Below are 14,640 nucleotides of genomic sequence, written 5' to 3'. Positions count from 1 at the left end.
CCACCCCTGCTGCCCTCCCTCCATTTGACATTTTGGTACCCAGTATCGAATGTTGGTAGTGCTGTCGCGGTGACCATCTCCCAGTGTCTTCACCAAGGAGGGGAAGGAGAGGGGGAGTAGGGGGCCTGGGGGTCACACAGGATGCGGGACAGAGTGAAAGCAGGAGTCCAGACCCCAGCTCTGCTCTGACCTGGAGCCCCCTTCCACTCGCCCGCGGGAATCTTCCTGCCCCGGAGATACTCCGAGCCGGCTCCTCCATGCTGCCAGGGCCTAGACGGGCGGAGGGCCCCCAAACTGCACACCAGCTGCCCCCCCCGGCCCCTGGGGAGCTGGTTGCTGCGTCCCTCGGCCGCGGGAGCGTGCTGAGTCAGAGGTGGCGATCTGCCCACAGACACAACGGCTCAGCGGGAGTCAGAAATAGATCCCAGGAGTCCGGGATGCGTGGGATGGAAAGTAAAGTTTTAATGAGCAACAGCTGTTCACTCGCTGCTTCGCTCTCACGCGTCAGAGGAGCTGAAGGAAGGAGCTGGGGTTACAAATACCGGGCAGGTGGAGAACGCCACGCTCCGCCACTGCTAACGCGGAGGGCAAGTCCGACAGATCCCAGGTGCTTGTTGTGAAGGGTCCTGCTCCCGCTGGCCAAGCCACGCTCCTGGGACCTGAGCTTGCCCCTCTGCCTGTGCTGGAGGCACACGTCTGCTGGGTCCCTGCCACGGAGAGGCCCAGAGAACAGACAGGCCCTGTTCTGGCACAGCCATGCCCAGCTCTGGTCTCTCATTAGCCCGATTCCTTCAGAGGTGCTAACGACAGCCTCCTTGGAGGGCAGTTTCTGCCGCACACGTCCAAAACCTTCCCTTTCTCAGGGAAGCCCCGCAGGGCTCGGGAGAATGGGTGGCTTCCCTGTCTTTTCTTGCACAGGTTATGTGAGGTTTGTGCCTTTCACCCAGGGCTTGTCCACATTACAGGGCTGCTGTCTGTGGTGTTCAGCTACCTCTGATGGCAGAAGCTAAGCTGGCAAAAGGCCTCTTCCATCAGTACAGCTATGTCCGGAGCAGGGGAGCAATGCCAGCCAGGACGACCTGTGTGCTGCCACTGTCACATCCGAGACACCACGGTGCTCTGGGTGCCCTTTCAAACTACTGCCAGGACCATGGGCTGGCTATGAGGCTTTTGGACAGCTGGTGTGCACCCGAGGCCCTGTCGTGGTTCCCTCCTCCATAGCCTTGGCTTCGGGCTGTCAGTGCAGTTCGGATGGATGGGCCGGGCCAGCCAGTGCCCGCTCTGCTCCAGGAGGCAAGCAAGGCCTCTGTGAGGCATTTGTGTCATTTTCTCTCAGTCCCAGGGGCCAGGGGGGCAGCCTGGGCTGGGCCCTGCCTCTCCGCAGGGTGCAGTGCAGGAGCAGGTCTTCCAGGTGCCAGGAGATGGGTGCAGTAGGGGCAAGTGGCCTGTGGGCAGAGCCTGTGGCTCAGGGGTGCCTGTGCTGCATTCCTGCGCTTACGTGGTGGTGTATTGATTGGTACCGCAGCATCTGGGAGCACAGGGCACAGACCGAGACGGCTCGGTTGTTGTTTGAGTGGAGGGTCTCAAATCATGGCCGGGGGTTGCAGCCTGTCTGACACAGCAGGCAAGGCCTAGTTTGGCGGGTATACCCCACACCTCCCTGGGGCAGGGGCAGGGGCTGGGGAGGTCCTCGAGCTGCTGAGCGCTTGCCCCGACCCTGGACTCCATGGAGCCCTGCTTGGGTCCAGGCTGTGCTCTGTCACCCGTCTCTGGGGCAGCAGCACCTGGCTCCTGTTTGCCATATCTAGCAAGACAAGTGAGCTGTGTTGTGGTGACCCACTGGCCCTCTGCCAGCACTGCCCACAGTGGGAACGGGGCGTCACATTTGCTGAAGCCTGTTTCCCGTGCCAAGATGGCTGCGTGCATTGCACACACCTCCATCTGGCACGGCCAAGTCTGTCCCTGGCCAGCCGGGGAGCCAGGAGTGGCAGGAAGGAGAAACCGTCACCAGGACCAGGTGCTCTGACTGGCAGCTCAGGGTACGGGTCCAGCAACCAGGCCTGGCAGTGCTAACGGCAGCGTGCTGAGGTGGAAGGGAAGGGGGCTCCTCGTTGATCTTCTGCTGTCTTTGGCAGCCGCGGCTGCAGGAATTGGGAAGAGCTGTGAGATCACAGTGCAGAAATACTTCTGAAGTGCCCCCGCTGCCTTGCTGAGGGTGCCCTCGAGGGAGGAGCACCCACACGGTTTGAAGTCGCCAGGAGCTGCCTGCAGATGCCCTGTGCATGGAGGACAGCAGATGCCTCTGCCTGCCAGGACCAGCACTGGGGCCAGCCAGCAGCCAGGGCAAAGGTGCAGGGGCTGCAGGGCTGGGTTCCCGTGCCTGATAGGGTTCATCGCTCCCTCAGCGGCCCCGGGGACACCCACTGCTCACACAGGTGCAGCCCAGGGCAGGGAGTCGCAATAACCCAACTCAACCATGTAGGCAGCACAGGCTGCACCAGGCAGGTTGTGCTGAGGGGGATGCCCCCTTTCCGCTGGCAGGTAGGAGACTGCGAGGGATCCAGGCTCGTGTGTCCTATGTAGTCCCATTCATTTTCCAAGAACAGTGGGAGTCGCTCAGTCCCAAGTTCCCGGCCTGTCAGCCAGCCCTTAGCCTAGAAGCTCTCCAGGCCTCCTGCTCTGGGAATGCTCAATAACAGCAGGCAATGCAGGGTAGCACCATCCTGCAGCTGCACACTCCTGGCTTGCTCATGGTAACATCTGGGAGCTGGAAGCGAGCAAACAGTCCCCCAGCAAGGTTTAGATGGGCCACAGAAGCAGGTGGGGGCAAAGCCATAGGACTCAAGAGCCCACTAAAACAGGGGCAGGCCTGGGAGGGTCTGTCTCCAGGGCTGCCCCTTTGCTCCATGTGCTGCTGCCTCCACGGTGCGCGTGGGGCTTGCTCTGGGGATTTCGGGTGCGTGGGTATCTCCAATGAGGGTGTCCTGCCATTGCAAACCACACATAGGTGTGTCCTGCATGGCCCCGCAGGTGAAATTGGAACAAGCTAATGTGTGTCACGGTGAAGGCAACGCGCAGCCCGTGCCTGCTCTGCTGAGCCATTACTGCTCTGCACCTGCCCAGAAACAAAACCAGAGCCAACGAACCTGGCCAGGCTGGCGGGCGAGGCCCCTGGCCGGTCACGGCTGTGGGTCTGCAAGCCGGCTGGGGGCCCCTGGCAGGGAGGACTTTCGCTTGCATTTGTGTTCCCTGCTTGCCGGGATGCTGAGACCCTGGGGGAGCCGGCTGCCCATCCTGGCTTGCTCAGATGCAATGTGACAGGCACCAGAGCGGGCCTGGTCCCACGCCGCTCTGCTCACGGACCTGCCTCCACCCGCAGAGATCCATCCAGGCCAGTGGGTTCACTCCCTTGCTGCCGAGGCAGGCGCTGTCCCTCGCAGGGAAGTGAGACCAGGGGCGTGCAGCCACCGTGCTCTGCCAGGGGACAGGCATGGGTGTGCTGGAAGCCCCAGGGCCAGAGCGACGTCTGTAACGGTACTTCCGCTGCCTGCCTCACTTCCTTGCTTCCAGCGGCATCTGGGCTCTCATTAGCTGCGTACAAGCAGGGCTGGAGCAGAAGAGCGTGCAGGCCCTCAAGTCAGCCTGCTTCGGCTTCCCAGTCAAGAGCACTCCCTGGGGATGGAGATCCCAGGCCAAGAGCAGCTTTGTGCCCTCTTCTACTGGCGCCAGGGTCAGGCTTTGTGATGAGAGGGGAGAGCTGCCCTGTGGCACGCTGCACAATGGTTAATGTGATGCCCCCATGCTCCAGCCTGGCCCCATCCAGGCCCACTGGGCTCCATGGGGATCAGTTCAGTCGTGGTCAAGCCCTGTGGGCTCGTGTGCCCACAAGACATTAGAATAGGTGCAGAGGTGGCACAGCCAGGGCCTGCCCCTCCCTGCCTCCTTGGCTGAGGGCCCCTGTGAGGCACTAATGAGATCCTGGTGTTGGCAGTGGTCAGCTGGGCCTGGGGAGTGGGTGCTCATTGCTCTGCTCCTGCCCTGGCCAGAGCCTGTCCAAGGGACCAGGGTTTTGGTCTGGCGCCGTCCCCACCCCACAGCCAGGATAGACGGCACTGGCCAGGATTCACTCGGTCCTGCTGCATTTCAGGATCTCTGTCTGCGACGAAGACAAGTTCCGCCACAATGAGTTCATTGGGGAGACGCGGATCCCGCTCAAGAAGCTGAAGCCCAACCAGACCAAGAACTTCAACATCTGCCTGGAGAAGCAGCTGCCGGTGAGCGGGGCAGGGAGCCAGTGGGTGGTAGTGGTGGGAGACCCCCATTCCTTTCCTGCAGAGCAGCCCCTATCAGCCCAGCCCTGGGGGCACCGGGCAGCTCCTCTGCTGGCTTTGTCACTGGGACCACTTGCCTGGGGTGCTGGGGCTGGCCCGTGACTCTGAGCTGACACTTGTCGTGTTACCCTGGCTCCACCACGTCAGCAGCAGAGGCAGGAGCAAAACCCAGGAGTCCTGCCCTGGGCCCATACTGAGCAGTGCTCATTTCCTCTCCCCGTCCCCCCAGATAGATAAAACAGAGGACAAGTCCCTGGAGGAGCGGGGCCGCATCCTCATCTCCCTCAAGTACAGCTCCCAGAAGCAGGGCCTCCTGGTGGGCATCGTCCGCTGCGCCCACCTGGCCGCCATGGATGCCAACGGCTACTCCGACCCCTACGTGAAAACGTGAGTGACACGGCTCAGGGAGCAGGCGGCTGCCGGGCTGGGGCTTGCAGCAGGCTGACGCTTTGGGAGCTCCTGCCTGCTGGTCCTCAGGCACATGGGTTTGGGTCCCGGAGCTGCTGGGAGCTTTTGTGCTCTGAGCGGCTGGCATGACGGGGCAGCTCTGCAGGGCACGATCGAAGACCTTGCTGCTGCTGGATGCCGTGATGGGCTGGGGCAGGCATGGGGGGCCTGAGGTGGCAGGCCTGTGGGGTTGCAGCCTGTACACATGGGAGGAGAGGGGTTTCCATCATCCTGCTCCACTCTGACAGGGACAGGGAAGCTGGGTGGGATACTTGAGGTGTTTGATCCTGATTAATTCAGCCTGGTGCTTTGCATAATGGGAGCTCATCTCCTTGTGCGAGGGAAGGGCGAAGGTGCCGCCTGCAGCACAGCTCGGGTCAGGTCTCTCAGCAGCGGACAGGGCAGGCGTTGGCACCCCAGGTCACTGTGCGAGTCAGCAAGTGTCATGCAGCCACACAGCGGGTGCCCCATCAACAGCCATGCCCCCCTTCAGGGACATAAAGGGGGCACTGGTGCATTGCAGATCTAGGGCCGGAGCCACCTGGCCTTTGCAAGGGGCCAGCTCAGAGCCTTTCGCTTCTCCCTGAACTGTGGGTGCCAGGTGCTGTCCCTCGAAGGGCTGTGGCAGGTCTCGGGGGTGCCAGGAGCTTCTGCCCATATCCTTCCCAGATGCGGTGCAAGTTCCCCTTCCTCGGCTTGGAGTCATTTTGCTACAGGTGGGAATGGGGGTCTTCAATTCCCACCACCTGGTGCTGAGCTGGGCTGGGGAGATGCCAGCAGTGGCTGTGCAGATGCTTGTAGCCTAGTACGTATGCACAGTCCGCGAGAAGGCAATTAGAGGCTAAGAATAACCAAGGAAACGCGGCTCCCCTCGCAATCCCTCTCCCGAGACCTGCCTGGAAGCTCCGTCTGGCTTGGCAGCTGCTGCGCGGTGCGTCCCGGGCTTGGCTGGTATCTTCCCCAGCCGCCTGTTACCTCAGACAGGCGTCGTACCAGCTGGCGAGAGCTGTGATGCTCGGTGCTGCGGCTCCAGCTGGTGCTGGGCTCACTGCTGTGCCTGCAGCCTGCCAGGCGCCATCTCAACGCACCGCGTGTCTGAGATGTATTCGCAGGCCTCTGGGAGGTGGCCTGGGCACTTGGCACTCTGTGCCAGCGTGTAGCTGCTGGGCTGGGGAAGCGCACTGACCTCTGCCGGGGCAGCCCAGGCCCCATGGCAGCGTGTGGCGAGCAAGGGGGCCCTTCCAGGAGGTGAAGGCAGCATCTGGCTGAGGCAGCAGTGCAAGGGGAGATGTTCTGGTTACCCCAAGGGTGTGGAGAAGGAGCCAGGGCAGATGGGCAGGAGGGAACAGTGGGCTGCCATCCCTGCTCTGGGGCTGAGTCTGGTGCAACTTCACCAACACCAGTGGAGTGGCTCCTGCTTTACACCCCTCAGGCCCACACATAGGGGCAGCAGAGTGGAGGTGCTTGCCCCACAAGTGCTGGGGACTTGGGCCCACTCCTCTGTGGGTGAAATCGGGACAGCTTGGCACAGGCACATTTGGGGAGAAGGCGCTGCTGTTGTTGCTCTGCTCTCAGCCCTGAGCCAGAGCCTCCCTCACAGCTGTTCCCTGCAGCTGCTGTGACAAAGGCAGTTCATTGAGACGAGGCTTCGGGAAGGGGTAATTAGGCCTGGAGCCTTGGAGAAGCAAAAGGAGCCTTGGCTGCGTTGCAGCTGACAACACTTAAGACTTGCCAGGTCTGGGCCCCGGCTGGGGGTCCAGGAGCAGGGGTGCTTCCAGCACAGGGAGCTGTACAGGAAAAGCCGCGGCCTGGGATTTGCAGTCTCCCTTAATCTGAAGGAACTGCCTCAGTTAGAGAGCACCTCTCGCCCACCCCACGCATCCCAGCGGGGAAGCCATGCGGCCAGCTTGCCTTGCTCTCCTTTGTGGCAGCCCTGTCCCTCCTGCCCAGGGCTGTCCTGACTCTGCAACGGCCCTGCTGCACAGCCGTCGGGCTGAGGTTGGGTCTCCTGCTCCCCAGGCGGGGGGCAGGGGGACAAGGCACTGTCTAAAGGACACTTCCCCTCCCCACAAGCTGCCAGATGCTCCCCTGTTGCAGAGTCCCGTTAACCCTCCATCCTCCTTTGACCTTGGCTCCTGCCTGCAGTGGCTGCAGGGCTGATGTCCTGCCTGGGCGCAGCCATGGACCCTTCCTGCAGGACCCTGCCCGGGATTGCAGTGCTGTCCTGGTGCCATGCACTCCACGCTGCTGCCCCCAGGGCTGGGAGCTGGGGTCCACGCAGCCCTGCCTGCAGACCCAGCCCTGCCAGTCTGTCAGCCCTGCTAGTACATCAGGGGCAGGGCAGCCTCTGTGCCTGGCCTGGGTGTAATGGAGAGTTGAATCTGCTCTGCTCTGAGTGCACCCTTCCCTCCCCTCTCTGCCTCCACCCAGTTAGTGCCCAGCTGCTCCATCGCCCTGCCAGGGCTGCTCACATTGTGCCTGTGTCTTACCAGCTGTACACAGGCTGCAGGGCACGGGGCTTGGCAGCCGCTGATAACCTGGCTGACCCCGGGCCTGGTGCAGTGTTCAGGTGCTGAACTCCTGCCCAGGGATGAACATGGCAGGTGCAGGAGAGAGCACGCTGCCCTGCACATGGGGGCACAGCAGAGAGGGCCCTTCCTGTGCCTGCCCAGGAGCCATAGCAGCACGAGCCTGGCCCTAAACTCAGCCCAGCAAGCAGGCCTCTAGGTGCGCCAGACAGACAGGTGTGCTTGTGCAGGGTCTTCACTTCACTGCAGTTCACGAAGGGGACTGTCCATGGTGTCTCCCTTGCTCGTGGGTGCTGCAGGCTGACTCCAGAGGCATGAGCCCTTTGTGCTACACGGCTGTCCTGGCACCTGCCTGTTGTGCGGGACTCAGGGTGTGACTGCAGAGCAGGGGCAGACGTGGGCGCTCTATTCAGGCCACGTCTGGGCAGTGCTGGGAGAGGAGGGCCTGGGCACAAATGGCGGCATCTGTTGGAAAGTGCCGTGCGCGGAGCTCCAGCAGGCACTCCCTGGGGATGGAGCCTGAATTCCCACCTTGGGGCACTTTCACAGTGGGGGAATCGGCTCCATGCCGGCCTCTACATTTGTTCCCGCTTGCCCCTCCAGCAGCGTGTGAGTGCTTCAGTGGGTAAAATGCTGCAAGCAGAACGGTGTTGGGCTTTGGAAACAGGTGTTCATGCAGGACAGTGGGATGGGTGCTACCGCGCTGCATGGCTGCTGCTTGAGCGCCCGGGCTCTGGCGGTACCTTCTGTTGGCGAGGCTCCTCTGTTGTGGGGCAGGCTGGCAGTGCGGCCTGAGTGTCCAGTCGCTGCGTGATCCTGGCAGACAACTGGGTGTGCAGGAAGCATTTTGAAAGAACAGAGCTTGCTGGAGTCTGGCAGCTCAGCCAAGGTGAGGTGGCGTCTACACAATAACTTTCACTGGGAGGTCTCAAAGCAGGAGGCAGGTAAGAGCCACCACGTTTTGCAGAGGCAGAGGCTGCGCTGCCCAGCAGTGCAGCCACCTGCCCTCCAAGTTGGTGGCAGCACTGGACACGCAGCTCCAGCAAGTCTGGGGAATGCTGACGTGAAACAGAGGTAAAAGGCACCTGCCCGGCAGAGCTGGCTCTGTTGTGACCAGCGCTCTGCTGTGATTACAGCTACTTGAAGCCAGATGAGGACAAGAAGTCAAAGCACAAAACAGCCGTGAAAAAGAAAACCCTGAACCCCGAATTCAATGAGGTACGTTTGCTCCCTCCACGGTGGTGGCTGAGATGCTGGGGTCCCTGACGAGGCTCCAAAAAGCCTCGTTCATCAAGATGACGAGCCCATAAATCACGTCAGTGTTCTGCGCCAGGGGGCCTCTGCGTGCCTGCCAGTCAGCAATGGATAAGTGCCCATTATCTAACACGGCTGCCTGGGACCCCGTCGCCCAGTCTGGTCAGTGCAACTTCTTCACTGCGAGGCTGAGGCTGGTTCTGCAGCTTTGCTCGTGCTCGTGCTCATGCTCGGGGGTTTGGGTAGAAGATTAGCTTCTGTCTGCCTTAAGGGCTTACACGGCTCCATCACCGATGCAGCTGAGTGCCCTGGGAATGGAGCCTTGGGGTCTCCCATGCTGCACATGCACCTCATGCTGGGGGCTCTCTGGGCAGCAGCCCCGCCTGGCCTGGTTGATGGCATCACACTTGGGGAAAGCCTCTTCTCCAGAGTTGCCCGACGCAGAGCAAAGCCTGCCATGGGGCACCGAGCCCCTCACACAGGCTGTGGGGGCAAGACGAGTGTTTCCCAGGATCAGCAAAGGAGCCCGCTTTGGAGCATCTAAGGCACGTCCCACGAGCAGGGGCAGGTGGCTGGGTAGCTCCCATGGGCTGCTCTAGCACCTGAGGCCATTTACGTCCACCCTTGGCACCTTCCGGTGACCTGGAGGGCTTGCCCCAGCACCCGGCTGCCCCCGCCAGCTGCTGGCTTGGTCCCTGGTCAACACTGCCTTGAAACCTCCCTCGCTGGCCAGACGCGATGCACATTGCCAAGTTGTGCTCTGCCAGCGTTGCTGGGGAGGGTGCTGCCTCCTCACCTCCATCTCTTCTCCCAACAGGAGTTTTGCTATGAGATAAAGCACGGGGACCTGGCAAAAAAGACCTTAGAAGTCACAGTGTGGGATTACGATATTGGAAAATCGAATGACTTCATTGGTAAGCAGGACCCTGCCGAGGCCGGTCACTCTGGAGCTCTCTGGGCCCCTGCATTGCCATGACTGGCTTTTCTCCAGCTGCCGTCCTGCTCTTCTCTCCTTCTGCTCCCGTGTCCTTCCTTTGGCCTCTCCTCTCCAGGTGCCGCTTGCCTGGCGCTGCTGCTCTGCTCTTGCTCTGTCCCTTGGTCTGCTCCCAGTCCTCATCTCTTCCCTCCCGTGCTCCCTTGCAACCTCATTTCTGCTCCTTTTCTTCCTGTGCTTTTCTGACCTCTGCCTCTCCTCTTCCCTCCCCTCCAGCCCCCCACTTTCCTGACTTTTCTCCTGGATTTCTCAGACCCTTGCCTGCGGCGCCCTCCCCTCTCCAGCGCTGTCCTTGTGCTTCTCCGGTCCTGTCCCTGTCTCCACCTTCCTGCGCTCTTCTCCAGCTCTGCCGTCTTGTTGCCTCTTCCCCTCACATTTCTCTTCTGCTTTGCTCTTTTCTTCTTTGGCTCCTCTGCTTCTCCCTTTTCCCCTTAGCATTTTCTCTTGTTTTCCTCTCCCTGCCACGCTTTTCTCTGCCTCTTTTCTGCTCCTTCCTTCATGCTGCTGCTGCCGTTCCTGTCACTTGCTCTGCTTCCTGCTCTCCATCTTCTCCCGCTTGCTCTCCTCCTCCCCTTCTCTTCTCCACCTCAACCCGACCTTCAGCTTCAAAACCAGCTGCGCAGCAAACAGGAGCACAGGTACAGGGACTTGTATCTCTGTTCTACCCCTTCATTAAGGCCGGAGGAGCATGAAAGTGGGGGTCTGGTTTGTCTTTGGTTTGAGGCCCATGCAGCTGGTGTCCTCATGCTCGTGCACCCAGTGATCTGTTGCCAGGGCAAGTTTGTTACCTCCCAGCACCCTCTGGGTGGAGGGTCATTTCCAGCCCTACTCTGTCTCCACCTCTGTTCCTTAGGGTGTGGAACTGGCCCTGCGATGTACCTGACCTTCCTTTCCTCAGCCTCCTCCCCTTCCCCCCGCTCCCCAAAGGGACCTGCAAAAACCAAGAGGGTTTCTAGCTGAACAAATGAGCCACCTGTCACTGGATGCTGCTGAGGAAATCCAGTGTGCAAGCATGCAGAAGAGGAAACAGAAGGAGCAGGGGAGGGATGGACAATGGAGCCAGTCACTGGCGGGGGAACGGGGGTGCAGCCCTTGTGTGTTTGCCACCAGGAGCTGGAGATGCAGGTTCTCCTCACCCCCAGGGGCTTTGACGTGGCATCTCACCGACCTCCCCGGACAGTGCTGCAGCCAGCAGACTCCAGGAGCCCCCTCCGGTGCCTTCTGGCGCCGAGCCCCTACCCCCTGCACAGCACAGAAATTTCTACCCCAGAGCAGCCAAGGTCCAGGCTAGACACTGCTCCTGACTAGGCCAGCAGCCATCTCCATGCTCTCCCTCTCTGGGCTGCCCACAGGTCAGCCTGAGGAGCCGGGTGTCCTGCAGAGCTGTTTGTCTCCCCTGATGCGTGTGGGATAGAGCAGCAGAGCCCCCCCGCACACTCACCCCTCTGAGCCGGCTGTTTCCAAATGCATCCTGGTAGCTGGAGCAGGTTTGCACCGTCCGGCCACGTGGCGCTGGCTGGAGGCAGCTGGTAGCACAGCAGTGTTAGATGTGTCTGCCTCTCTCTGCTGGCACCGCTTGGCTTACTTCACCAGCTGAGCTGACTGTCGCGTGTCCCTTTCTGTTAAGGTGGAGTTGTGTTAGGAATTAACGCCAAAGGCGAGCGGCTGAAGCACTGGTTCGACTGCCTGAAAAACAAGGACAAGAAAATAGAGCGCTGGCACACGCTAATGAATGAGCTGCCAGGGGCCGTCCTGAGCGACTGACCCCGAGCACAGGCCAGAGACCTCGCAGAGAATAGCAGAGCTCTCACAACCTGAACCAGGAACAATTCATGCCTTTGGACTTAGAGTTTACTTACTCTGCTAAAAGGGATGGCGACACCAAGCCAGCAAGGAGCGGCTTGGCAAATCCCATCAATGGCCAGACTGCAGGAAAAGACCAGTGAACAAGACAAGATTGATTTTCTCTGTTCAGTGGGTTCTGTCCCTAGGGTTTTCTCCGGGATGCCTCTAAGCACCTATGCTCTCCAACACATACACTACACACACACACGGTGTGAGACGACACAGCCTGCATGCACTAGAATCCTGACTTGTTTCTAACTGTTTGATATACTGGATTATCTTCTTGCTGCCTTGCAATTCAGTGGCAAAATGAATGCATCACTTTGTGCGTGTAGCTAATATGAGCAAAAGGCATTATTTATTAAACATGGAACTATTTTACTAAGGCGATTTGTGCCACGTTTCTGGTTGTTTGTCACTTTCTGTGGTTTAGGCCTAACGAGTCTTTATGCATTTAAACCTCTCCTTCCGGGGTGCTCATGTCCTCTGCGCTTAAGAGGCCTCTCTGCTTTTCTCTTGGAAATGGGACGCTTGTCCTGGCTGACAACCTGCACCCAGCATGCCAGCAGGCTGAAAGGGCTGTGCAGTGAGGCTGGGCAGTGTCCACCTGGGAACGGCAGAGGCCCTTGCAGCCTCCTCAGAAATAATACACAGTTTTGCATTTACTATTTTTGATCCTTTTAAATTTCCACACATGACAGCCCGGTCTGTTCTAGCATTGATGGCTGCTCCTCTGCAGACAGTTGAACTCCACATTGCGCTTCCACACAGCTGCTATGTCAGGGAAACCATGGCTCTTCCTTTCCTCCTGGGAGCTAAACAGCTGGGGTTGAACAAGACATTGCTCCTTTGAAGTTTCCTGTCCAATGTTAGTATTAGTTTGTGTATTCCTTTCGGCATGGAGACAGTGAAGAGAGGACAGAAGCCTTGCCACCGGCTAGGTGTGTGATGGGGGTTAGGCTTGTGGGCTGAAGAGTCCCTGGGCCCAATCCTGTCTTTGTACATGCCTGAGACCAGGGAGAATTGCACAGTCCCAGAAGGCAGAAAATGCAGTTTGGTCTTTTCCTTTTATTCAGTCTTTACCAAGGCAAACAGCACACAGGGCACCCACCTGCTCCACTCTGCAGTGCTCTTCTTTGCCCCCAAGCTGGCTTCAGTCAGCATCAAAAGAACTAGGCCTCGGATTCTGCCCTGTAGAAATAAATGGGATCTTTGTAGGAGCCAAATCAAATCCCCACTGCAGCAAACACCACCCCTGTGCCCCAACCATCCATTTAGTTTCAGGATCTCCCATCACAGAGCTGGTCTGAGACTGCATCCAGCAGCGCTCTGAACCAAACTCCTCTGCTGGCCCCTGTGCTGTGCACTGACTCTGCTCCTCATTAACTCTAGCTGGTTCTGCTTCCTGACCCTGGCACAGGTTTTCCAAGCAAGCACAAAGTCCTAGATGAGTTCAATGCGTCACCCATTGTCAGAATCCTTGGAAATGTCCATCGTTACATTCGCTCTTCCCTTTCCATTAGCTCCCAAACACAGCCTTGTGTGCTGAACATCCCAGTCTGCAGTTCAGGTGTTCTTCAGACTGACAGTTATTTTTTCCCATTATAATGAGGCTAAACCTTGTTTAATGAGGGGCAACCATTCAAAAGGTCATTGTAACAATAAATTATGTGTAGTTCATTATACAGATATGCATGAACTGGACTGGCATGCCAACAGTGTGTCAAATCAGATTATTTTAAAACGTTGCTCTCTTCCCCCACCTTATAGTTCCAGCACTTTAAAATACAGCAGAGTATTTAGGGCCCAATTTCCCCATCACACCCCTATAGATCCCATTTGAGGGCACAGACACTGCGCACTCAGTGCCTCTGATAAAAAAAGGCTCTATGAGTGGCTCAGAATAATTGGCAAACCTCCCTTTCCCACCAGGTTATTTTAAACGTGCCCTTTGTTTCAGCACATAATGCTGGTTTATGCCTACAGCGGAGCAGGACCGAACACATGGAGTCTTTCTTTTTTTGTATTGACGTCTTTTTTAACTGGACTGTATATATATATATGTATACACATGCTGCATGCACGGTGGTGGTGGTCATGCAAGGACTTGTTAAATGTTTGATACCAATGTTTTGCTACCATGTGAAGGCTGCAGAAATCATCCTGAACCTGCATCCTACCGGACTTTTGTACTGCAGTATTACCTACCTGTGTACTTTTGTCAGATTTGTTAATATTTCTAAATAGAATCCAAAATAAAAAGGGGAAAAAAGGTCATGTGTAAAGGCTCAGCTCTCCAGTCTCACCTTCTCTGCACAGCAATTGCACAAACTCAGTTCACTACGCCACGTCCTGCCCACGCCAATGTTTGGATGACCAAATGAACAGGGCACAGACTTTTGCCTCCTTTGAGGCTTTCAGATTGATCGGTGTTTGCTTTCTGGTCACAGCAGCACCAGCCGACATTTTTAACTAGACAATGTTTCCTTTGCCAGTTGCAGAGCTGAGAGCCAAAACCTGCCTGCTTGTCTAGGGATGAATGATTCCCTGGGGGTCAGTGGGGCAACCCAGGTGAGAAGAGGGCAGGCTCTGGCTCTCAGCTTGTAACAGGACAAGGAGGGGATGTCCCAGGTGTATCACTAAGGAAGACTATTCAGTTGCTTCCTTTGGGTTGTTTTCCAAGGCACGCTGGCCCCCAGTAGAGCGCTAAAGTTGGGCTTCTTTGTTATGTTGCAATTAGCAGCTGGTGTAAGGAATGAGGTTACAGAGGCTTATGAATCCATGTGGGAAATGAATGGTAGGAGCAGATAAATTAAGCAACTAAGAAGCTCCCACCGTGGCAGACAATAAAGGTGTGAAATTCAAGCCAAGAGGTAGCAGTCATTAGCAGAGAGCACTTAGAATTGGGAGTGAGGAATGTCTCCAGTTTAATCTCAGTTCTCGCTGTGTGCCCCTGGGCAGAACCATGCAACTCCTTGGCCTCCACCGGCCTCCCCAGCTGTAGAAAGGGGACATTGATCTACCTCACTCGGGTCCTGCAAACTCTGGAAATTCAAAGAGCTGCACAGGCAGGGCTCTGGCTAACAGACGGGAAGAGCCCTGGGTGCTTGGAAATCCTGCAAGGCCTTAGTCATTTCCAGGGGTTTCTACAGCACCAGTACCAGGCGCACAGTGCGAGGCAGTGCTCTGCCGGTGGTGTTGCAGGGCGGCTTTATTTCTAACATGCTAAAAGGCAGACAAG

At 58.0% G+C, this 14,640-nt stretch overlaps 1 protein-coding gene across 1 annotated transcript in view; it reads left to right on the top strand.

Annotated features, from left to right (window-relative positions):
* Positions 1–13,674, top strand: part of DOC2B (double C2 domain beta) — a 54,102-nt gene extending 40,428 nt beyond the window's left edge. Inside the window, exons 5-9 of the mRNA XM_019545713.1 lie at positions 4,148–4,274; positions 4,561–4,718; positions 8,443–8,524; positions 9,378–9,474; positions 11,182–13,674. Of these exons, the coding sequence (XP_019401258.1) occupies positions 4,148–4,274; positions 4,561–4,718; positions 8,443–8,524; positions 9,378–9,474; positions 11,182–11,318 (601 nt within the window). The 3' untranslated portion in view covers positions 11,319–13,674. The remainder of the gene's footprint in view (positions 1–4,147; positions 4,275–4,560; positions 4,719–8,442; positions 8,525–9,377; positions 9,475–11,181) is intronic.
* The last annotated feature ends 966 nt before the right edge of the window (positions 13,675–14,640 follow it).

Source organism: Crocodylus porosus, unplaced genomic scaffold (genome assembly GCF_001723895.1).
Source record: "Crocodylus porosus isolate Cpor-Errol unplaced genomic scaffold, CroPor_comp1, whole genome shotgun sequence".
Taxonomy (NCBI): domain Eukaryota; kingdom Metazoa; phylum Chordata; order Crocodylia; family Crocodylidae; genus Crocodylus; species Crocodylus porosus.
This window is presented reverse-complemented; position numbering and strand designations above follow the sequence as displayed.